Consider the following 24,416-nt stretch of genomic DNA (forward strand, 5'->3'; position numbering starts at 1 on the left):
GTGAAAACAAAGGCATGGCTTGTATTGTCAGGCAGGGAGAATTTGGCCCACAGTAAATATCAGGGTTTGATGTTAATCCCATCCTTGTTTTATACCAGAATAAGCCACTGCCTTCAAAGGAATTAGTCCTAGGTCACACCAGTGTCAATGCAGAATGAATCCTGCGCTATATGTCTCCTCTGCTAGCAAAGTGGCAGAAGAAACCTAATCCTTCATTATTTGTCTGTGGCGTATTCTGCCAGCCAAAGGACTGAATCAACTTTTTCCCGCAGCACTCTCTGTACTTTTGATGTCAGTCCGACTTCTAGCTCACCACACTGGAGCATTCACCGTGACTAATAGCAAAACAACACCCACAGGTTTCACAAAGGAAAATGTTTGTCCTCGCCTAACTCTCTGAGATAAAGTTTTAATCCAGCTGGTCTGGAATGTCGTAGCCTCTCCTGGCTTTTGTCTGGTACTTTTCCATTTGCTCCCACGTCCTTTCCCTATTTTCTCTCCAGGATAGTTTCTAATCGAGAGTTAAAAAATTTGAGATAAAGCAGACTTAAAGAGAATATTGGGTAACGTTAGATAGTTATCAATAAAATTCCCATTTAACCTTGAGTGATTCATGTCTTCCACTGTGCCTAAGGTGTGTTCAGCTCAGCTCTGGAGGACAAAGGCTCCTGGGCCCTATTACCCCATCCCCAACCATCCTAAAGTTTTCCTTGCAGGTTCATCCATATCTTCACGGCTCTCCATTTCCTGCGGTCTCCCAAGGTCATATCAGCACTGGTTCTCAGTGTGGTTAAGGATGCCTGAAATTCTGTGTACACTGAAGTCAGACAACAATCCACTACCTTTATGCTACCCAAGATTTCTCCAAAATAAGGGCAAGCTTCAGGTGCTATGATCCGCCATGTTTACAGCCCAACGTTAGCATCAGGGATAGCTGAGAAAGTAGGTGTTTGGGGTTTTTGTTGATTTTTTTTTAACATTTTGCTAGGAAAAGACTCCAAAAATGACATTGCTGAGTTCTGTCTTTTCTTGGTTTTCAGAGGATCATCACAGTCAACAACAAAAGGAGATCCTGAGGGAAAAAGTAAACACAGGGAATATCAAATTGCTTTCATTGGGGTTTTCAGGTCACTTTTCCAAAAATAATTTAAAATGGAAGCAGAGCAGCCATAATGGGAAATTTGGAGAGAGGAGATATTTTCCGTATTATTTCTGGGCTAGCAAACCTACAGCCTGATCTGGGAACTATAAGTCTATTCTTGTTGTCTCACGCATCAATCAGCTGTAGATTCAACGGGCAAATTCCATCTCCAATGACACCTATGTAAAATGACAGCCACTTCGAGGTGCAACTGTGGGAAAAATTTAGCCTTGCCATTGGCTTTTAGTTAAAAATGCTGATAATAAAGTGTAAAAAGCCATTGTTTCCAGCACTGTTTTGGCTTTTTTGGGGTGAATAGTTTAAAAAAAAGAACAGCTGTGGGGGGTGGTTTTTTGCCAGCAGGTATAACTGATTAACACAAACAGCTGATCAGCAGAGCTTCCCATCAGAGTACAAGCAGGCTTTGAAGGACAAGGGTTGTTTGGAAAAGGGCAGTCAACACTATGATATCCCTCATTTATTTTTTATTACCAGTATTTTCAGTACTATTTCAGTTAAACTAATTTACTTTTTAATAGGTATTAGTCTCACTCTCACCCGGCCTGGAATGGCTTTCATAAGGCTGTCTTTATTTCTTGATAAAGAGTCCAAGAGTAATTTAGGATCATTACATTTTGCTATTACTTTCTTTTTCCATTGTAATACCAAACGGGAAAAATGATGTGCAAAATCTTGCTTCTTTCTTCCACCTATGGCCACAGCTTGATAACTCAGAGGAAGACACATATGACCCGGCCTAACATAGCTAGGAAGAAAAATGAAAAGCTTCTCTTGTGCAGTCTGTTGTTATAACTCCACAGAATGCATCGAAGTAGGGTCACCTGTACACAAATCATGATGATTGCCAGTTCCATTGGGAAGAGACATGGAGTACCTACTGCAGGTAATTGCTGGGACATGCATACATTTGATCAGACGAAAACAGCAATGATGAAGTGTGCCAGAAAAGATGAACTGTTGTCATCCCTACAAACATAATTATTTCTCACTCAGTTTTGACATCCTACTTCGGATAAGAGCCATTATCCAGAGCAATAAAAACACTTTGCAGAACACCACCCCAAATTCACTTAGCAGAAATGCAGACTACTTAATTCTGTTTTCCTTAAAACGTAGTTAAACTCTTTCCAATGTTGCAAAGCAGCTTTGATGATTTTTTTTTTTTTCTGCCATTATTCCTATTCAGTTGTATAATCTCTTAAGGGAAGTACTAGGAGTTCTTCTGCCTTGGCTATCTTGCATTGACATACGCAGAACTACTGAGATAATTTGAGGAAAATTTCCAAATGTGACTTTCACTTTGGAGGTCCAAGTTTTAGGGTGTCCAGGCTCACCCTAAAACTCAGTGATGCTCTCAGACATTTCCAGACTGGGTGTCAGCTGGAATTTTTTGTCACTGAAAAGTTATCTATGATGTCTAATGCCTGGTCCCCCAATACTGGTACATCTGAATCGCGAGACAGTTATTTACAATTCAGATAGCCATGTATGCAATGCAAGGGGAAAAATTAGCATTTGGTAAGGGTTGCTTCAAAAAAAACCCAGGAATTATTTTTAATTCTTAGTATCTAGGAGGTTGTGAGTGTGCTTCCCCATTTCAGATTAATTTCTTATAAATCTTTGTTTAGATGCTGTAACCTTTATTGGGAGTAATTTATTTCTCTAGTGGCTTTAAATGGAATGTGGCTTCTATTGAACGTAATTACTTTGATATTTGTTTTGAACAGTAAATCTGCAGCTTGTAAGGGAGATCGACTTCCACATAGAAAAAGTGTAGGGAAAATTTTAGTGTCAGACTGAGCTTCATGAATTTGAAATATGGAATTGCAGAAAGGGAAACTCCACAGCTGCTTGACACTCTCTTCTCGGCAATGAGCAGGGGAATACCATCTCTTCAACAGTTTCCTAACCTACCCTGACTGCCATGGACTGCTTCCAGTGTGTCCTCTGTTGCACAGGCATTTGTGCTGTGCCTTGTTTTTTGCTGTTTTTTGTGGGTTCTTACAGGATCTACTCCTGGTTAGACAGCACAGGTAATTTAAAGTAATTCTGTAGTACGTATACTATGGTTTCAAGGTTACGTATATTTGGAGAAGAAAACAGACTCCTGTCTGAGACTTTTACATTTACTTAACCACACCAAATGAGGTGACCTTTTAGACAATAAAATGATGACATCTGGAAGGTTTGGCTTTAGATTTCTCCTTGTAATTACCCTGCAATGCAGCTGTCTCAGAATAGCAGGAGAAGGCACCTAACCAGCACACAGAAAACACTGAATAGAGAGGCTTATTCGCGTCAAAGGATAAGATTGTTCTTTCTAAATAGGAATATTTCAGGTATCTGTAATAGCATCCTGTCTGCAAAATGATGACAAAAAGTGCTATGCTGCTCAGTGCACTGGAGACGTGAAAGCCAGATTTCATTGTGTAGTTCAGGATCAGTTCCTAGATGAGGATCAGAGAGTTCAGCGGAGTACCCTGTAGCCATCGAAAACAGTTACTAAAAATTGAAGATCATTTACCCATCTCTGTCCATTTGCCTGTATGCATGGGCTATGACCCTACTACTGACATTTTCCCAGACATGTCTAGTCACTTTAACATCTATAAAAAGAAAAGCACCAAAAAAAGGTTAGCCAAAGTCCCAAATTTTTTTTTTTTAATTAAGATTATGCCTGAATCCTAAATTTTAGACAAACCCAAGGGGAGTTAGAGGAGATGTGCTGAAAATTGTTTGCCATTTGGGGCTGCTCGATGGCACTAGCAGGGTTATGTATTTGCTTGACTGCCTCTGTGCATCACTCCAGTTATGTCAGCCCTTACCTGTCTGATATGATATGGTATGATTTTTCTGAAAGATCTCTTGTACCACATCATGTTGCAAAAGTCTTGCCATAGTTGATATAGCCAACATATCTAGAGAGCTTATAGCTCTCCTAGAGGCATGAATAAGATCTGAGTTTTTGAAGAATCAGCCAATGTTCCCGTGGGAGCTGTGCAGAGCTGAACCACAAAACTTGGTTCTAAACACAAAATCAGGAGGTGACACTGATACAAATGGCTCCTTTCACATTTAGCACATCAGGGGTAGGTGGGGTAAAGCACTTCTCTTAACCATTGTAGTCTGTGCTTGACTAAATTTACCACGAATAAACAATATACCTTTCTGCATCCCTGTCTTCTCAGGTGTATGGTATATTCCTGTCTTTCAGTAAACTATGTATCTGTAGATCAGATAAAAGAGTTAGCAATCACTCCAGCTGTGAGTAGGAGTTAAACAGCTGTTGTACTTATGCACTGGACAATATAGAGGATCAGGGACAAATCAGCTTTCTGGAAAGTCATGGCAGTAGTTTGGGCACCTTTGTGGGACAGGTTGGTTTCCAATAAATGTCGATGAAGAAGCACCCACAATCTAAAACAAACAAAAAAACCTCTATCATGGCCATTGCCATTTAGCAGTTAGACCCAGGAGAAATCAGGAGTGAACCTGGGGAGTAAAAAAAACTCCTTACAAGGTGATTTAACAATAAGGCAGCAATGATTTCAGTTTAATGAGTTGGCAGCAGTGCCAACTATGAATGTTCACGTGCTTCCTCTCCCTGTGGAGGCTGTGCTGTGAACTCAATCAGACAACTGCTCTAGATAGGAAAATCACTGCCAACGCCAAATGTTTGTTTTTTAAGTTGGCGAAGCTCCCTGATATAGTTCACAGTATGGTCCCACAAATAATTGATCTGGCATGACAAAGGGGAAGCTGTGCTGAGGGATCAAGGTGGGCAAGAGGCAGTACAGAGATACAGGTACTTACTAGTTTCACTGCCAGGAGCTTTGAATCATAAAATCATGGTCTCAGCTGGAGATAGAGGCTTGCTGCAGCCCAGCAGTGAGAGAGCGGTAGAGTCTGTGCTGCCAGATGTTCCTATTCTATACAAAGTAGAGCATTTTGGTCTCAAATCCCACACTTCTCATGCAACCCTCAGTTCATTCCTCATGATCAGTTCTTATAAAAGCATAAGTTCTTTTCCCTCGAAGTAACCTAAGCAAGGGGGTGATGGAGAAGGGAGAGCGAGCAATGGGGTTTCTGAGACATTTTAGTTACAAAAAACAGCCTTGTGGTGAGCTGCTATTTTTAGTTAAACAACTAATGATGAATCAAAATGCTTCTCCAAACCTAATTAACCAATAATAATTACCATAGCAACCAGTTCTTTATGTGGCACATGCTGAAAACACTCTTAAAGAAGCACAACAGCTTTACTTTCCCAGTTTTCCCAAAACGGACAAGATCTACTCTAATTCATTGTTGAAGCTAACCCAAAATTAGAAAACAAAATAGGAAAAGAATTAAATAATTTCCCACAGGCTTATTTCAGGAATTAATGAAATTCCTGGTCTTTAGGACTGATCTGCCTTGAGAATGTCCAGCTGGACATTACGTTGAAAACCATTTCTTTAGTTTTCAGATGTGTTTTGGCAAGATCGGCCCCAGCACTGCTCTGTTTCTATGCAGCAGAACAAAATTACCTGCTGAAGAGGTTAATAATAGGTTTATTTTTGCAGAGCACACTAAGATTTCTTTCTGCACTTGAGGCAGTAACACACAAGTGCAGTGTCCTCCTGGATTTCAGAATTGTTTCTAAACTTTTCAGCTTTCTCTCCTCCACCTCCACTGTGCTTTCCATGTGAGTGTATGCTGCTGTTACTTCAACTATTCATGATGAAGATTGTCTGTGGCAATTACTAGCTTTTAGGGCTAGCTATCAGTCAACACATTTCCAATCTGTTGGGTTTGTTGAATGTTCCTAAGTATTCACTTTTCCTCAGGTTATGGGCTCTTTGGAAGTGCTGAACTCAGTCAACCACTATACACTCCATAAATGTCTATTAATGGCAGGTCTTAGAAAGCACTGAATTAGGAGACTCTACAGCTGGCCTTGTGGCTTTATATTCCCTGATGGACAATCACACCTTTTCAAAGAGGAAACTTGTGGCAAAATTAAAACACACTTCGGTTACGATTTTTGAAGTCTTGAAACTTCTGGCATTTGCAAACCCTTCTTTAACTCACTCCCAGTTGTTCATAAACTCACAGGATTCTGTGTAAACTCCAAATCAAGGCAAACTCAATTAGGTGCTCTTAATAACAGAAATGCCTACAAATTGTTGTTAGGCTTAGCCCATCTCTGCTCTCAGTAAGCTACCTGTACCCTTCTGAATTTCCCGTTTACTGAACTACATTCAATTCTGTCTTGAAAAGCTGTCTGTGGCTGATTCACCTACCACCTCACAACAGACTTGTGAGTTACTTTACTGTCTTTTCAATGAATTTTCCTTTTCCTGTTCTCTTACATTACTATATTGTACCTACTTTGATACTTCTTCCTGACCAGCTGTGTCCAGTGCCTTTTAATTGTTTCTTTGTCTGAGATCTGGTGGTTCCCAAATCCACTCAAAATGTTATCTTGGTTTCAGCTGTCTTGGCAAAGCCCTTTTTATACTAAGAGTGACAGATAAAAATGAAATTATTTGAATCAATGTGTACTGTCAAATTTAAACTCAGCTTTCTTGTCTGACCTGCGTTCTCTCCTTTCATTGCCTTTGGTTTTGGCTAGTTTTCATATCGATTTTGCAAAGGGCTCCAAGGTGCCTGTATGAAGGACACTTTATAAATGTATATTTATTTGACAAGTGATTTCTCTGTGAACTAAGCTCTTAATCACCTCCTATGAGAAATATGGGAAGGAGAGTTTTGGAGTAAAAATTTTAACGTCTGCTTCTAACTACCTGCATGATCTTGTCAAGTAACTTTCTTTAGCTCTGTTCATCCTATTATGCGATTATGTGCAACTGTAGGTTCAGCAGGGCCAGTGCTGGTCCTGTTACACAGATATTTCCAAGCAGCATGGTGATGGGTACCTTCTTGTTGGCATTTTTTAAATATTTGAGAAGCAGACCTCCCCAGAGCCCTATTTAATATCAAAATGTATCACTCATGGCTTTTTAAGATCACTTGTTGTCTCTGCTACAGTTGCTTATTTGAGTGCTGTGCAAGGTACAAATAGACTAAAGAGCTTATAAATGTTGTAAAAAGATTTTCTTTTTTTCACGTTATACCTCAGCTTTCCTACTGTGCGAGCATTGATTATCTTCAGGTCAGTCAAAAAGATATGAAGCTGTGTACGTCTTATAAAATCAGTCTGCCCTGGCTTGTGGTCCTGATTGATAGGCAGTAGAAAATCCTGCAAGACTTCTGGAATTGGCCACAGTAAGCTGTAGGAAAAAGGAGGGGCACTAAGAGACTCAAGTCTTATAGGTCTTTTTTATTCTTTTATTAACAAGAGACACAGATTAGTATCCTTGCAAGGCATAGTGCTTTACTCTTTAAATTGGTTTCAATCAGACTACTATGTGTAAGAAAAGCAGATTCTGCCTCTGAGTAAGCTGTTGTTTTACCTGTAACGTGTTTTCCATAATTTCCTTTGTCCAAATCAAACTATGTGGTCATGAGATCTAATTGAAGGTCAAATGCTACTGCATTTGCTCTAAGGAGATCTGCTGAAGTGAGTGGCACTCAGTCCTGAGCATTAGCAGAAATGGGTGACTGAACTGGGCTCATGAGGAACTTGCAATTGCATTTACAAGCAAACGAGCACCCTGCCACTACTTTCACTGTTGAAATGCACATTTCAAATGTTGTGAAAGGCTTTTCTCTTTTTCACCCTATACTCTAGCGTTCCTAGTGTGTGAGCATTGATTATCTTCAAGTCAGTCAAAAAGGTATGACATGTTGACTCCTCCAGCCACCCACAGCTGATTTCAGTTGTCCTGCTGAACAACGTAATTCTGAATTGGTCTTATCTCATGTCAGCTCATCATACACCTCTTAGTAGCCTGCACCAGAAAGGAGTTATCTCATGGGCTGAATTACTGCATTCTCTGTTTTATCTTGGAGCAAAGGCGAAAGTGTCTGGGGGAAGCTGGCTGGCCCAGTAAAACAGGGTAAGGTAGATAACAGGGAAGAAGCAGTAAGCACAGACGTGGAATAGTGACAAATGCAGTGAGACTAAACAGTCTCAAATTCCTCCCTTTTAAAAAATAAAAGTAAGGGGTAATGCTATAAGTCAGTAAAATCAGGAATGGTGAGAGGAAGATGAATTGGGAATGATTAGTCACTGTTTCTCATATTATAAGGACGATGTGGCACTCAAAGAAATGGTAAGGCTGCGAATTAAAGCAAAAAAAAGGAAACGTTTTTATCAGAAAGTGCTTAATTAAATTGTAGAAATCTTTGTCATTGAATGCCATAGGGGCCAAAGGTACAATTAACTTCAGAAAGGTATCAGAAAAAGTTAAGCAGATGGATAGAGTATGCCACCTCCAGCTCAGAGGTGCTGTAAACCACTGGATCCTGGAAGCCAGGAAGATGCAAGGATCATGCTAATCATGCTCTATTTCTCACAAGCTTTGCCTAGACGTCTATTACTGGCAAAGGTTAAACAAAACTTCAGCTGGAGCCAGGATATGCATTCTTATTTAATCATGGCATATAAATTGTAAATGAATTCCCTGTACTATCGTAGAACAATACTGCAGATTCAGAAATACGGGAATATATAAAGCTGAAGTTTCTGCCAGATGCATTTGGTTTGATATCAAATCTCACTTTCAAACCCATGTGAATGTGAGGAGTGAGACCTGCAGATCTGAGGCAAAGCATCACAATGAGATTAGGGAGTTTTGCTAAATGTTTTCTCTCTTCTATTAGGACAAGCAACACTTTGATTTTAGGGAGACGGATTATCAGATAATACCACAAAAATGCAACCTCTAGCTCACAATGTTGCACAGCCACAGATTGCTGGAGTGTTCAAGACTGTTTTGACAAAACATCACTGAATGCTTGCTTTATTCTTGTACTCGTATCTACTGTTTTACCCTTGTACTCCTACCTGGGCACTCTCTGTTGTCCGCTATCAGAGACAGGATCCTGAATGATGAACTCTTGATCTCTCCTGGCGTGGCTGTTCTGATGTTGTTATGATCCTGTAGGTATCACCCATAGCATTATGGTCCATAGTTGTCAGAGTCTGGGCGGCTTTGCTGGGCAGGTGATGTGGCTGCAGGGTAACGTAGCTCCCTCCTGCTCCACGGCTGGTCTGCCACTGGGAGAGCGGTGTGATCCCGCAAGACAGGGTGCACTCAGTGGGACCTCGTCGGCACAGCGGCTGTGACTGGACCGTGGCAAGAAGACAGGGAGCTGCAGTTTGCAGACTTTGAGCTGGGTCACTGTGCCCTGATGGCTTCTCTAGCTAAGGCAGCAGTCAGAGCGGTTTGGCCCTACATGCTGCATTTGAGGAATATTAATGACTTCTGGACTTATTTTTCACTCTTGATCTTCTCACAAGTTAAAAAAAGGCAGGGTGAAGTGGAAACTGAGAGGAGTTCACATGAATTCGCAACCTATAACAAGGGTGAGGTATTGGATAAAGCTGCTGAAACTGCAGGTCTGTGTTCTGTCTCCAGTGCATGCAAATATTATAAGTTTCTTACTCAGTTTCCCAAACAATCCTCACCTAAATGGTGTTGATGTGCCCCGCCTTACAAACATACAGAGCACAAAGAAGTATCATTGAAAGACAAAGAAGCCACTGAAATTTACACTGTCCAAGGATCCACTCCCATTTGGCTCTTTTAAGTTCACATTGCAAAGGAAGAATCTGTGACGCACCTTCTACAAGGAAAAAGAGTGTGGCTGTTACATACGCCTCAGTGAAGAAAAGGTCTGTGTAGACAGGCACAGGCTATGCAAGAATTTGGTTATCCTTTCAGCTTCCCCTGTTGAATGGTTCAGGATTCAGAGTGTGCAAGCTTGTGCTTTGGCATCAGCTGAAAATAAATTTATTTAATTTGGTCAATAATAACAGAATAACTATTATCACTGATATTAATTCTTAGCTGACACTTTGTTTTCCTTAAGATGGCTTTCTTCTCAAACTAAGCCATGAAACAAATCACAAAGTTGCTTTTATAGAAGAGGCAGTACAAAACAAATTGTTAATTATGTTTGTAATCATTCCTGACTAGAGCCCTGTGAGTCAGTTCTTGGAAACATCGTTTGTGGTTCAACTGGAGTTTAATGCCTCCAAATACTGCATATGTCTTCCTCAAGGCAGAGAGAATTTTACACATTCGATGCCTCTGATTAAGATCCAAGAGATTCTTTTATGCAGACTTTCCTAACCATTATTTTTACAGCCTACATGACTGCAGAGCAGTCATTCTCTCTCTCTCTCTCTTTAAACAGGTATTTTTGCTTCTCCTGTCTGATCAAATCCTATTTGTTGTTCGTTGCAGATAGCGGCTCAGGCAGTGTTATTTATGTGTATGAACACTGCAGGAATCTTCATTAGCTACCTATCAGACAGAGCACAACGTCAAGCCTTCCTGGAGACCAGAAGATGTGTAGAAGCCAGACTGAGACTAGAGACAGAAAATCAGCGACAGGTATTGGAGAAACAATCTTATTTTTCTATTAACTGGAATTGATAATTGGACGAGACTGGGCTTTTGTAGCCTCACTGACTCCGCTGTGATACCACCTGATTTGTGCAGGTTAAGTGAGTTTCATGCTGTTATTTTTCTGGTGTATATCGATTTGATATGACATCTTAAAGATTTATGCTGGGAAACAGGATGAATAGAGAATGGCTGTTCATTGTCCTTTCCCATACAAGGAGAACAGGCCATCAAATGAAACAGCAACCGGCAGGTGTTTAAAAATGGTTCTTTACACAAGAGGGGTTAAGCTGGGGAACTTCATGTTTCAGAGTGTTGTGGGTACTAAAACTTGTGTCAGTCAAGTGAAAACTAAACAAGTTAATGGGAGTGAACACTATCTAGGCAGAGAGAAAATACTGAAACATCACCTCTGGCTCACAGATTAATTTTTGGGGCTGGGAGACCACTGCAGAGAAGTATCACCATATGCTTTCTCTGTGTACACTCTTCTCTAAAAATCTCCTTTTGGCCACTGTGCACAATAACATACTGGGTTAGGTGAACTTTTGATGAGAACAGGTATGGTTGTTCTTAGATATGTCATCTTTTCCAATCCAGAATAAGAGCATTGAATATAAAGAAGTTTGCTGCTTATTATTTTGTACCAAGGGAGCAGAAATGAGATGTAGCATGCTATACATATTTTGCATTCCCACTGAAATATCAGAAGGTGTAGGGATGGTTCACGGACTCTGGTGCGGGTAAAACCAAAGACCCTTATTGTTTACAAATTTGTGCTTATATAGATTCATTAGCTGTCCACGCGCTCAGGCTTGTTCCATGATTAGTTGATACTTTCTGTTCACGCACCGCGGCCAAGCTTCTGATTGGTGCTGTCGAGCAAGACACACGTCTTCTGGCTTCAGTCTCATATCTGTGTTCCAAGTTATTTCAGTCTTCAGCTTCTTTTCTGCGCATCTGCTTTATCACTTATTTACTCCCTCATTCTATGTCTTTCAAGGCTATGTCTAATTGTTCAAGGCCGCTCACAACACTCCCTGCGAATCCCACAAGAAGGTTCACCTGCTGTTTAAAAACTTGCATTAAGATCAAAATACAACCAATATATATATATATATAGGTTACACTGTTATTTCATTCTCAAATGAACTTAGCCATTCATTTTGTCCTGTTGTATAGGTACGTATATTGCTTCTCAACTTTATTTCATTTACTTCTTGAAAGCCATGCTCTTATACAGAGATGTAGGAAGGTGTCACATTCTAGACTTTACTGACTAATGACTCAGTATGAATGCATGACTGTGCTGAGTAATGCAAGTTACCCGTGCCAGAACATCTCTCCAGCCATTGCTGACTGAAGAGGCTTTCAGGGATGCTATCTAGGATGCTCTGTTCTCATTTTAACTGTAGGACCACATTTTTATGGCTTTTGGGTTTTGTGAGTTTGCAGGTTTTTTGCATTTTTCTTCTTGTCTAATCTTTTATAAACCAATATTTTGTAAGCTTTACTTTGATCATTGTTTTGTCGAGTTCATTGTAAAAATCTTTATAAAACACTAGCAAAAGATTCCACTGTTCCAGATGATTCTGAGGATTTTCAATTAGAATTATTTTATTTTCTCATGGAAAATGAAATTTCTACAAAGACAACATTTTTTTTGAGAAATTCAATTTTGCTGAAGTTTTATTTCCTATTAGGAAAATGAAGACAGATTGTTTCCATTTGGGTGGGTTTAAAAAAATCAGGGTTTTTTTGGTGAGGGAGGAAGTAGGGGTTGGATCTGAAGTGTTTGTTTTTAATCAGTCAATGTTGAACTGTGCATTTTGTCCTGGCCCAGTGCCTTGCAAGGCTTCAGGGCTGTTCTGTTCCCTGAAGGCAGAACTTCCTGGAGAGTTACCTCACTGCAGTTGAGACTCACCTATAACCAAAGTAGTGTGTCATAGGCATCATATGTCTGGAAATGCATAAGGGAATATGTATTTGGGCCAAGAAAAATGCCCACAAGAGAAAAATACAGACATCAGGACACCAAATGAGAGATCTCTTCTAAAACTCAGTTTAATGATAAACTAACCCAAAATTTAGGAACAAAACATTTTGAAATACTTCTGATTAATTTTGTTGGATCTTTGAAACTGTGTTATTATGCACACCTATAAATATACTTATATATAAAATACATATAATATACTTTTCAGCTTTTCATTTGCATTTGGGACAACAACAATGACAAAATATTCCAGTACTGGAATGTCTTGAGGAATGCAGAGTCTGTTTCCCTCCATCTTCTATTCTTTCCCTTTGCTGCTGAGGTAGCGACTCATTTAAGAAATTTCTAAACATATCTTCTTTAAGAAGACTGGCAATGTCACATTTTAGGTGACTGCTTTTCTTGAGCAGCTTGTTCATGCTCACTTGATCAATATCTGCAGGCAGTAATTCAGTGACTGCTAACATTTTTCTATCTTGAAGACATATATTTCATGATACAGGGGATCTGTAGTTCACATGAATGCAAAAATCATATTACTTGTTAAGGTATAACACATTTTAAAAAGTAAGGATTAAATCCTGATTAAGTTTAATAAATACATTCTACAACTTTCTAGAAAATAGCTCTGATATGTGACGGGGGGGGGAAAAGGGGGGAAAAGTGTGTGTAGGCCAATAGTTGTGATGTGGCTTCTGAAAATTTCTAAAAATATGGCTGAGCAGCTAAAAATGTGCAGAGAAAATAGAGGAATAATTATTTGTGCAATTCTTCCAGATCATAATTCCAGGAATTCCAAATTCTGTTCCACTTTGATTTATTTCTCCTCCACTTCTCGTAAACTGTCTAAACTTAAGGTTTCTTACAGCAAGGTCAAGCTTTTTGTGGCTTTCAGCGGTGGTACTGCTATTTTTTATAATAATGGGTAACATAATTAAAATCTCTCAAGGCTTTTTTCCACCCCACACAGCTTCCACTTCTTAAACTGAAAATAATAGATAATTACAATGGGTAATTGTAATGACGTGTCATACATATGACACATCATATGAAGTATGACAGCTTGCCAGATAGGTCCCATAGGGTCTGGTTTTGTCCTTACTTTGTTTAAATCAGAAGACCAGTAAAATTAAAGTATGAAAAAACAACACGAGTTAAAAAATGCAGCAAGGAATGGTATGCTCTTCTTCAAGCAATTGCAGAATAAGACTCCAATTTTTTATAATTATAAAGGTTATATAAGTGCTTCAGATATACTTCTGTTCATTACTGTGTATTGTTAAAACTCAGAAATCAAGTTTCTGCACTCTCAAAATGACCCTTCCAGTTTCTCAATATCCCTTAGATTTGTCATCTCTGATCATCTGTCATTCTAATAACTATAAATGCTATTGCTATCATTATTCAGTATTGTGTAATGCCTAAAAGAGCCGGTCATGGAAAGTCACCCAATTGTGAGCCAAACATTTTGTAATCTATGTTTTAGAGACAAGCGAGAGGTTCCATCAGATATGTGGAGTTAGTTGTACAAGGAAACAATAATACTGATAAGTAAGGATCTGTTTGGGTTTCAGAGATTTTTAAGAATCCCCTAATGAGTAGTTGCAGATTTTCTGGAATACAAATATAAAGTTTCTACCATATCAGCTTCTGTCTTGTGGTGAAAAGCAAGAGAGGTTTCTGTATTTCCTGATAAATTTCATACAGATAAGCTGAAATTTTTTCAGTGAAAGCAGTTTCATTCATTCATTTGCCATCATACTTTTTTGTAAAGTGCGATGAAAATAGAAGGTGAAACCACCAAAATCCCACTAGGGGCAAAAAACTCTTCTGTTGTTTGTGCTACTCTGAGCTGAAGTTCGGAGAGTTAGATGTGATAACTTGTTTTCCAGATGTCATTATTTTCCAGTAGTCTCTTCCTTTTGTGGGGTTTTCAGGTTTTAAGGACTCCTTGCTCTATTTCAGTATTGCTGTGAGGTTTTCCAGTTTGACAGTCAAAGCCATTTTGCGCTGTAGAAATGTCTGTGTGCCATGTATGGTCTCTGTAAATCTGAATTACCTCCATGGGGTCATTGTCCACAGAAAATATCCTCAGGTGCAAGTTCAGCTTTTACACTAATTGTAATTCATTCACTTACTGCACAGGAAGGAAGAGGGCGAAGGGCAGACCTGTATGATGGAAAAGACTTTGAGGAGCCTGGCCAAAGTTTTTCAAAGTTTTTAAGTGACTTAATTTCCAGTTTCCGTGTTTCCAAAACTCTATACAATTAAGCTCCTGCACCTTTTTTCATCCTTCCTCCCCCATCGCCATTTACTCTCAACAAGACTTTTGGGTAAAATTTTCAGAAGTATTTCAGAAAGTTAGGAGTTTTATTCATATTTTCAAAAGTGACTAGTTCATCAAGAATCTGATTTTTTTTTTTATTTATTTTTAAGCACCCAGGGTTGTTAACAAGTACTTATTAGCATTTTCAATTACAATGAATTTTCTAACTCTAATTACTCTGTTAATAAATTCAACAGTACTCTGGATACAAAAGAGAATTACTCCAGCAGTCATTGCTAATGATGTTTATGCACTTAACTGTACGGTATTATCTGTGTGACACCATTTGGAAATCCCAGCACTCTGTGAAACTTAAGGAACATCTGTGTCTACTTCTTTCCCAATTTTCATTACAAAATTAGAATTTTGGTGACGATCTAAAACATTTCAGAGTTTAGCTTAGTTAAATGAGACTCCACTGCTGATGAGTATCAGAAAAACTGTATCATAGAAAGATAGAAATATCAGAGAAGCAAGCTAGAGCAGGTAGCACAGACAAAATAATGTGTTGTAAAAACAGTCTCAGTTTACCAGTTATTGATCAAATCATTAATTTAAATATTTTCTAATGAAATGTAGTTAGCTGCTTCTGCTTAAGATACGTAGTTATATCAACCAACCAAAAATGGCAGCCATAAAATATCCTCCAGTTTTGTTTTCAACACATTGTAATCATGAATAAACAACAAACATGACATTCTCAGTTTTCTTAAGTCCATTTCATTCCAAAAATATCATCACTTTCCACTACCTGTTTGAAATTTTGAGTCAATATTCTGATTTTATATCTATGTGTTTCAAAAAGGTTGACACCCAGTGTTGTACTTTGTTAATAACCACTTCAAAAACACTGTCTTCCTTTTTACCTTGATTTTATTGTAAGGACACAGCAGGTAATTCCGCTTTAATCATATCTGGGCAATGAAAATAGAAAGTATAACTTTCTTAATTAGCTACTGTAAAACTTTCAAAAACAATGAGTATGTAATTTCCCTCATTGTGAAAATGCTGTGAAATTGCCTTAATGAAGAGCAGGAACCTGCATTAAATTTCATTTTCATTTCTATTTCTCATCATACAAAATCCCTAAGTTTTAAATTAATGACATAGTAAATCCAGATACATATTGAAATGATGACTTTATGAAGAATTGAATTTATAATATATCTCTGGTGTCCTTACCTGCTCTTTCTCCGGCAATTTGTCTTTACTTGAAATTTGTCTAACATTTTAAACCCTCAAATACTACCATTTACTTGTAAAGAGTCTCTCAGATAACTTTGTTACTCTGCCTCTTCCTCTACCACACATACATATGCCAACTCATACATATCTGAAAACAATTATTGTGCAAGGAAGTTAATATTTGACTTACAAGATTTCTTATGACTGAAGCTGGAAACGGAGGCTTAAAATGACCAGAAAGGGAACATCACAGAAATTAAGTAGCTAAATGACTTTAAAAATTAGTCCAGCATTTACCTCTTATCTCGTAATAAGATCGCAATGCTACAGGACTGCTATTCATAGAAAAGTCATTTTACTCATAATTAAGAAACTTCTGCTATGTCATGGCCACACTTCTACTCTCCATCCAAGACCTCTCTAGACCAATGAGACTAACGAAGCCCAGATAAAGCAATAGGGAAATATGGGTGGAAGGATGCTTTCAAGCTAAGGAAAGTTGTTAGACTGTATCCTACTAACATGAATAACCTGTGGATTGGACTAGTGTTCAAAAAAAATAACATAAAGCTTCTCTGAAACATTTTATTTGCATTATTTCTGGTAGATTTAGAGCACCTGATGGTATCTTATGAAAGAAGGATCTTCTCTGCAGTTGTTTGAGATGACAGGTGAAATCAGTCCAGATCTGTGCGATGCTCATATTCATCCTCTGGTGAGGTGTTTGTTCTTGTTCTCACTGTAGCAGGTTCTGCATCATTCATGAAAAGAAAACTCCCTGCCTGGTGCGCAGAGCTCATCAGCAAAGCTGCACTGCCACTGCTGTGCTAAGCTATTGGGAGGGACTAAACTCAAATCAGAAAGAAATCCTCCAGTTTTTAAGCCCTGAGAAGCCAAATAGAGAAAATTACTCTACTTTAGCACTCCGTTTGTGCAGTTTCAGTGGAGTTACCTAGTGCTAGAAGGTACTAAAACCACAATGCATTAGTCTCTTTAGCTGTATTGTTTACATCCCACTCCAACATGGTCTTTGGCAAGCAGAACCCTTTCTCTTCAGGCGTCATCTCAAATTCCATCAACAGAAGGTCCTCTTATATGGAACTAAAACTCCTTCTCAGTGTCTTCCCTAAGCCTTATGAATATTTTCTTGGGTGTCTAGCACAGGCAGAGAAAATGGAGGTGAAGTCTAGAAGAAGGAGCAACTAAGAAAGTTGGTGGGGAACAACCACTGTTTGCCTCTAGTCTTGCGAGGAGTACTCAGGCAAGAAGGTCCAGGCTGGCATCATACCTGATCCACTGGGCTTCTGGGGATGCTTCCCATCAAGGTGGGATGAAGACAAGCATCTGCAGGCATAATTATGGGCTTGGTCAGATTAGTGGGGAACAAGAAGGAAAACCTTTTCTTCATTAAATGGTCTAATGAGAAGAGTCCTCTATGAGAACACCCTAGCAGACCTTTCCTCCCTGCAAGTCCTGCCACTGGCTTACTGGACACCTACTTTCCGGCTAATCTCTTTCTCACAGGGGATTCCACACATTCAATTACAGCTCATTTTGAAAGTTAAAACAGTTTGGATGTTATTTCATAAAATTTCCACAAAGGATTTGAGCTCCACCACCCTAAAGAACCATTTGTCCAGGTGAGAAGAGGGTTGTTTTGTTTTCTGGGTATGAACACACATTCTGTTTTTCCAGTATGGGTATGAGGGCTGTAGGAGAAGACACCCCTTAGTCTTCAGAACAGTCTGCTGTTGGCATATTTAGTCTCTCCTGCCTGTTATCTGTGGAAAAACTGTAATCCTGTCTTAATCTCCTTTTCCATTACAAAACTGTTTTGTTTGACTATTTGTTTCCCTTCTACCTCTACTTCCAGAGGATTTTTTTCACGCTTTCCTCTGCAACAATCTCTATTTCCCACAGCTTTAAGAAGCTCTCTGCAGACTGATGAACTCTGGGGTTTTTTTCCAAAAAAAAAGAAGCTTACATGTTGTGTGGGTTTTATCAAGCTCTTACAGATCTAGATTTTAATCAACCATCAGTACTTTGCATCCTCTAAAGTAAGAGCAGATCGGACTGGGATTGGAAAGGACACTTTAAGAGGGTTAAACACTATAAAGTAATCTTTTTTTATATTGGTGCTAAGAATATGAAAATCCCTTTAAATTGGTATGAGGATAAAGTTCAGATTTGGTTTAAAAAAAGAGTAAACTGAATTCTAGAGATCACATGACCTTTTTCATTGTAAAAGTAGTTTAAAATGCTTCATAAATAAAAATTATGATCACAATAACTGAGGCTTTATTTTTAAAGGGCAAACAATAACTTCACAATTAAAAATTCTGTGTAAACTTCTGGTTAGATATGACATTTTAGTCAGCTTTTTTTTCTTTATAGGAAACAATCTGTTGAATGTGAGATGCTCAGAAAGGTTTCACAGTTATCCAGACTTTCTTTCTTCTTGGTGCCTTTCTCTAAAGAACCATGATCCCAATAGAAATTTGTTCTCGACATTGCTCCTTTGGTACTTAGAGGATCAAACTGAAAGTATAACATACTGGTTAATCCAACAAGCGAAGGAATATACAAACTTTATATTCTTCACAATCCATATCCATATTGTGATTCAGTAGGTGACTTGTTTCCTAAGTCCATTGACAGACGTTTCCTCCTTATTGGGGTGGGGGGAAGCAATATTTACATGCATTTATGGTTTTGTAGGTCCCAGGGAACACATCAGAGGACCAGCATGTGCATTTTCTACATCTTCTTGTCTCAAAACACCCCATCTGCTCAACCCACCTGCAGTAGAAAACACAACATTTTACATGTCAGATTTTAGGTGTTGTTCCTTCACATTTGCTGCTGATGTTTTTTTCTTATCATCAGAGCATAACACTCACATTTTCCTTTCAAGTAGAAATCTAAGGTAAAATCAAGATAAAAATCATCCTCTGCCTTCTCTTCCATTCCTTGTAAATCTGGAGTAGTCACATGGACTCAAACAGAATAATGACATTTACAGCCAAAGCTAGAGAGAAGGAAATCAGACTCTGAACTGCAATTTATACAGGGGAAAAATAATCCCAAAGAGTGTCAGGACTTCAGGCATGGGAGCTTTCCCTAGAAGAAATTGGTGAGAAGGAGACCTCTGCTTCCCCTCCCTAGTAGATGGCTTTTAGATTCACTAGTGATAAAACTACTTTCTGAAAATCTGTCTGTTTTTTGTAATCTCTAAACCAGGCTATTCAAATGCTGTGCTGGTTGATAGTGAATGGGACTGATATAGCTTGTTGATCAGGTTTTGGTGGCCTGTGCCTCCCATGTTCTCAGCTCCTTGCTGAAGAGAGAGGTGTCTAATAAAAAAAAGCCATTATCACAGCTGCCACCGACTAGCGACCCTTGCTGATTGTCTCAGGGAAGTGAACAAAGGTGAAATGAGTAAGGGGAATGAAATAGTTTCAGTGCCCTACAAGTGATGAGACCCTTCTGCCAGCTGGTCTGCAGTACAGTCATCTCTGCTTAAGTAAAGAACTCCAGGCTCCAAATTCATCAGGCTAGTACCTTTCCTAAGCTCTGAATATACTTACTCATTTTAAGGTTATTTTTCTTTCTTGTTCAGGATCAGAACTTTTAGGGTACTAAGGAAAGTTTATACTAACTACTTATACTAAGTTAGTATAAACTTTCCTTAGTACCCTGATACGACTGTAGGAGGACTCTAAAAATGTCCTTACAAGCTTCACGATTAATAGAGAGACTCTGTGGTCCAGACAATGGTTTTAAATTATCTGACCATGAGCAGTACAAATTCTAAGCTAGCCAGAGTTAAGTCAGTGATGTCATTGCTGAGATAATTTAAGGTAAGATAAAATTTTTGGATTAACTTTTATGAATAGGCTGAAGGTCTTTCACACCATCAGTATTTAAGTACTCACCTACAACCTAGTAAAAAGGATTTGATTTTCAGAAAGTGACCATTACTTCCACCTATAGAAACTTTCCAGGGGAAGTTTTATCCAGCTTGTGCTGTTTAGTGTTGGAGTCTTGTAAGTCTCTGACAAGGTGTATTCCTTGTTTTGATCAGAATAGATGACCTCCTAGCTCTTTTCCATCTTGTTCTTCTGCAGTGATTTAGTCATATAATGCTGAAAAATAAATGGCATGTGAGCTTGCTTTCTGAAATTTTCCATGTCATTAGCTGCAATAACTAGTACTGTTGGGAAATGTATATTTTGCTGAAGTTGCCTAGTAATTTCTGAAACAGCAAAAAGTAACAAAATGAAAAAAGAAACATCTAAGTGAATAGAAAGTAGAAGCAGTGCAGAACAATTACATGAAGATTCAATAGCAGACTAGTCAAAGCAGTCCTAGAGAAGTGAAAGTGTACTGGGGCATAACACCACAGACATTAAAGTCAGATGGGGTCATTCTGATATTTTAGAACAAACTTGAACTGTAGGAGCTGTTTTCGTCTCATTTTCTATTCCAGTAAAATAAGGAATAGCTTAAGATTGTGCCATTATGGAATCAGTCTCCAGTAGGTGTGCCTATCTTTCTCCTGTTCTTAAGGTACGACTCCATCCTTCCTGTCCAAATTAACTGAAATTTATGGAAGCCAATACACTAGAAGACAGCACAATGCTTTTTGTTGAGATATTTGTCTTATTTCCATATAAATGTTTTTCTTCTGGATATTTTTCTTCTTTATGATTGTTTAATAAAGAATAAATAAAAAAAAAGATCATCATGAGATTTGGAAGAAACAAAATTGCAAAACTATAAAATTTGCCTTTCCATGTATTAGATATGTCTAATGGATTACTGTGCGGCTGGTCAGTATCACCTGTAAGCATAAATGTTCCTGTCTACAAGACAGGGTGGTAATACATACTGTTTTGTAACTCCTACTTTTCACCACATGTCTTTGTTACATGGTTGGGTTTCACAATGGAATGTAAATCTAATGTGCTCTTCGTTCAGGAGGTAAAAAATCATGTGTTAGGATCCAGAGGATCTGGAATTATTAACCATTGCTCGTACTCAATATAGACAAGGGCACTGAATTTGAGACCTGTAGTTCCTATTGCCTAAGCTAGAAGACAGCTCAAATGACTGTGTCAGGAGATAGTTTCATGATGTAGCCTAGGAGATCTAACAGCTGGCCACTGCTGTCAAGGAACGCAGGCTTGCTCGCTGCAGCTCTTATCCCCAGACACGTGCTCCCACCCATTGCCGTGCAAGTTAGTGATACTCATGTGGCCTTACAGGGAGCTGATTCATTGCGCCCGTGCCATACAGTGTAAGCATCAGCTGCACTTAGTTTCATGATTAAGCATGTTACTTTTAAAAATAATTTTATAAATATTTTTGTAAGTATTTTATGGAGGAATAAAATTTTTCACTTAAAAGATATATGCACCAGCAGTAACACGTTCCATGCCAAAAAAATCAACAGGGAGGATAGTTCCACCACTTCCCAGCATGCTACAGGATGAGCTAAGTGTTTATGAAGCCAAAATGATACTGGGAAGGCATGAAAATACAAACTGGCAGCCCTGGAATCAGCCTTCTACAGCTCAGGAAGCACAGGGCAAGCAGGCATTAAGACTGCAATATTCTTACATAGCCAACTGGCTGATGAGAAAGGCACCTCCTTTGACGCCTGGCAATAGACTATTAATCATCAAGCCCTGCCAAGATTTTGTAATGTGGCTTCAGGTACTTGAATCTTCAAACCATTCATCATCCAGCCAAAGCAAAGGACCAGCAGTATCTTGCAGTCCTTCCCTTCAGCATGTGCTACATATATTGTCTCATGCTGTTCTGGACAGTAGTACTGAGGAAACAGTTGGATAAAATGTGCTTCCTACAAGAAGTGTGTGGAAAAAGCTTTTTCCCTCTTGCATTACCACAAACTTTACAACCCTTCTCAGTTAAGAACTAATTAGACACCATTATAAAAAGTCATGACTCTCATAAATACTGGATTATCAGTTTGGAGGAGACTCTAGCTATGTTTCATAGCCAATAACTAAACAAAAGGAGACTCCAAAACCTCCTGTGTGATCTGGCCTTGTTTCTCTTTGAGAACAGCAGATGCCTAAATGGAACATGCAGCTGAGGATGGGATGAGTGGGAATGGTAACTGCCTGAATTCAAGTAAAAGAAATTTGATATCGCTCATATCGCATATTGCAGCAGTAAATAGTAAAAGCTAACAGGCAGCCTCATAACCCCACAAGTCTGAACATTTTAGATGTTGCAGTTCCTTCCATATTTTTTAATTACTTGCCATTGTCTCGATAATGCGCAAGAAAGAACAGCTGCAAATAGACTGTCCATTGTGCACTAAGAATGAAGGAATTTCTCTTTAGAGCTGTTCATCATAATGAGAGGTGCTAATTCCCATTTTCTAGAGTGGCATCTACAATAATTACATCTATTCTGAACATTGTCAGTTTTTCAGTAGAAAACAATACCTTTTTTATCTACTTCCCTTAAACGTAACAAAAGCACGTGCTCCGGAAAGGCTAAAACCACTGCTCTGAACAGCCCTTTTCTCACGCTATTAAGTTCAGTGCTTAAGACAATAAAGCCTCTATGATGTTAATTTTAAATGTTGTTAAAGCCAAGCTTGATGGTTCTGGCAAAATTATTCTTAAAAATCAAGATGAAAAGTGTGGAGCAGTTTCTCTAGAGTCGCTGTCGAGTTAAACATTTCTGGGGTATGTCCACTCCAGTTTTACAGAAGTGTCTTGGGAACTGCCATAAGCAACTTGTTCCCCGATCCAAAAATTTCCTCCTGCAAGATACATGTAGGTACACCCATCTGAAAGTATGTGTAGAGGAGGAAGAACAAAACCTGAACTGAACCGTCATTCAAGAGCTTGGGCTTTTCATCCCTTGGCAGAGCCAACTCTGATAAAGATATTGAGAAACAAAGGAAAATCCCAGGGCAGCGTAGGCAGCATTTCATCATTTGCCATGTACCATCTAAGGGGAGTCGGTGCAGGGAGCTTATGCAGACAGCAGACCCTGCAGGGGTCATGCCCTCACATGATCTGCAGGGAAACCTTGGGGAGTCTGACCTTCCTCTTGGCAACCTCCTGCAGGCCCCAGATTGCTTGTTGATGTTTTGTGCTCGCTGGTATTTTGTTTTCTTTGATCAGCACCAGTGGAAAGGTCTCCAGTTCAGTTTTTATTCACAAGACTGAGACCTTGTGCACTGGTTAATTGACTCTTCTCAAAAATTGTTCCAAAGGTTGTTATTTACTCATCAGGGACATGTCCCACTTTTCCATGAATGTGCCTAGCTATATTTGTGCAGTTGTAAGCACCGTTGATACCCCTTGATTTCAGTACGAGGGACACAAGGGATCACTGCACGCAGACCACAGAGAAGTTGTTCAACAAAGAATGACTATTGCAGATGCATAAAACAAGAAGTGGGCATTAGAGAAAGTATCAATGTTACAGTCTTGGGACTTTAAACAGACATGTGTGACTCGTGAATTTAATTTGCTTTATCACTGCAGGATTTATTTCACTGTTCCTAAATTTTCTTGAAGGAGTAGATTGGGTAGGAGTCAGCTCCATATTTAGACACTTCCTAAACTAGGTGACTACGTGCTCTTTACACCTCTGAGCTCCCACTACAGTCAGCTTGTATCTGTAGTGACACCAAAGTAGTCATTTGCATCTGATCTGTTGAGTATCTCTCCAGATTCACTGGGTAAAATGGAAGCTTAGACATACCTACATTGTAGTCACCAAAATTCAGGTGTCTGAATCCAGACCCAAATTCTACCATCAGTTTGTTACATTTAGTGATTTCTACTGGTCTTTTTTTATTTACTTGGTTACTCTTTAGATTAAAGGTTCTTTTTTCATTTATTTACTCTAAACTCTGACTGTTCCATCTTAAAGACTAGGACTGATTCATGTCATGAATGGTTAATAGGAGAATAGATCACCAGCTCTTTTATAACATCCCTTTGTTGCTATCTTCTTTCTTCTATGTGTTTTCTCTTGAACAAATATATCTCTGTTCCTTTTCAAACCACTTACCACTACTGCTGCTCACCTTTGAATTGTCTCCACTTAGCCAATTGCTCAACTAGCAAGCTTTCACCAAAGCTGGATAATGTAGTTTCCTTCACCCTAGAGTTCATGACACTTCTTTATTAGGCCTTTCTCTGAAAAAGATAAGATATTTTTTTCTCATGT

The 24,416-nt window shown here is 38.9% G+C and overlaps 1 protein-coding gene across 1 annotated transcript in view; it reads left to right on the forward strand.

Moving 5' to 3' along the window:
• ADCY8 (adenylate cyclase 8) overlaps positions 1 to 24,416 on the forward strand; it is a 132,667-nt gene that overhangs the window by 19,496 nt on the left and 88,755 nt on the right. Inside the window, 1 exon segment of the mRNA XM_050892925.1 lies at positions 10,522 to 10,671. Coding sequence (XP_050748882.1) covers positions 10,522 to 10,671 — 150 coding nt within the window.

This window comes from Gymnogyps californianus, chromosome 2, assembly GCF_018139145.2.
Source record: "Gymnogyps californianus isolate 813 chromosome 2, ASM1813914v2, whole genome shotgun sequence".
Lineage (NCBI taxonomy): Eukaryota > Metazoa > Chordata > Aves > Accipitriformes > Cathartidae > Gymnogyps > Gymnogyps californianus.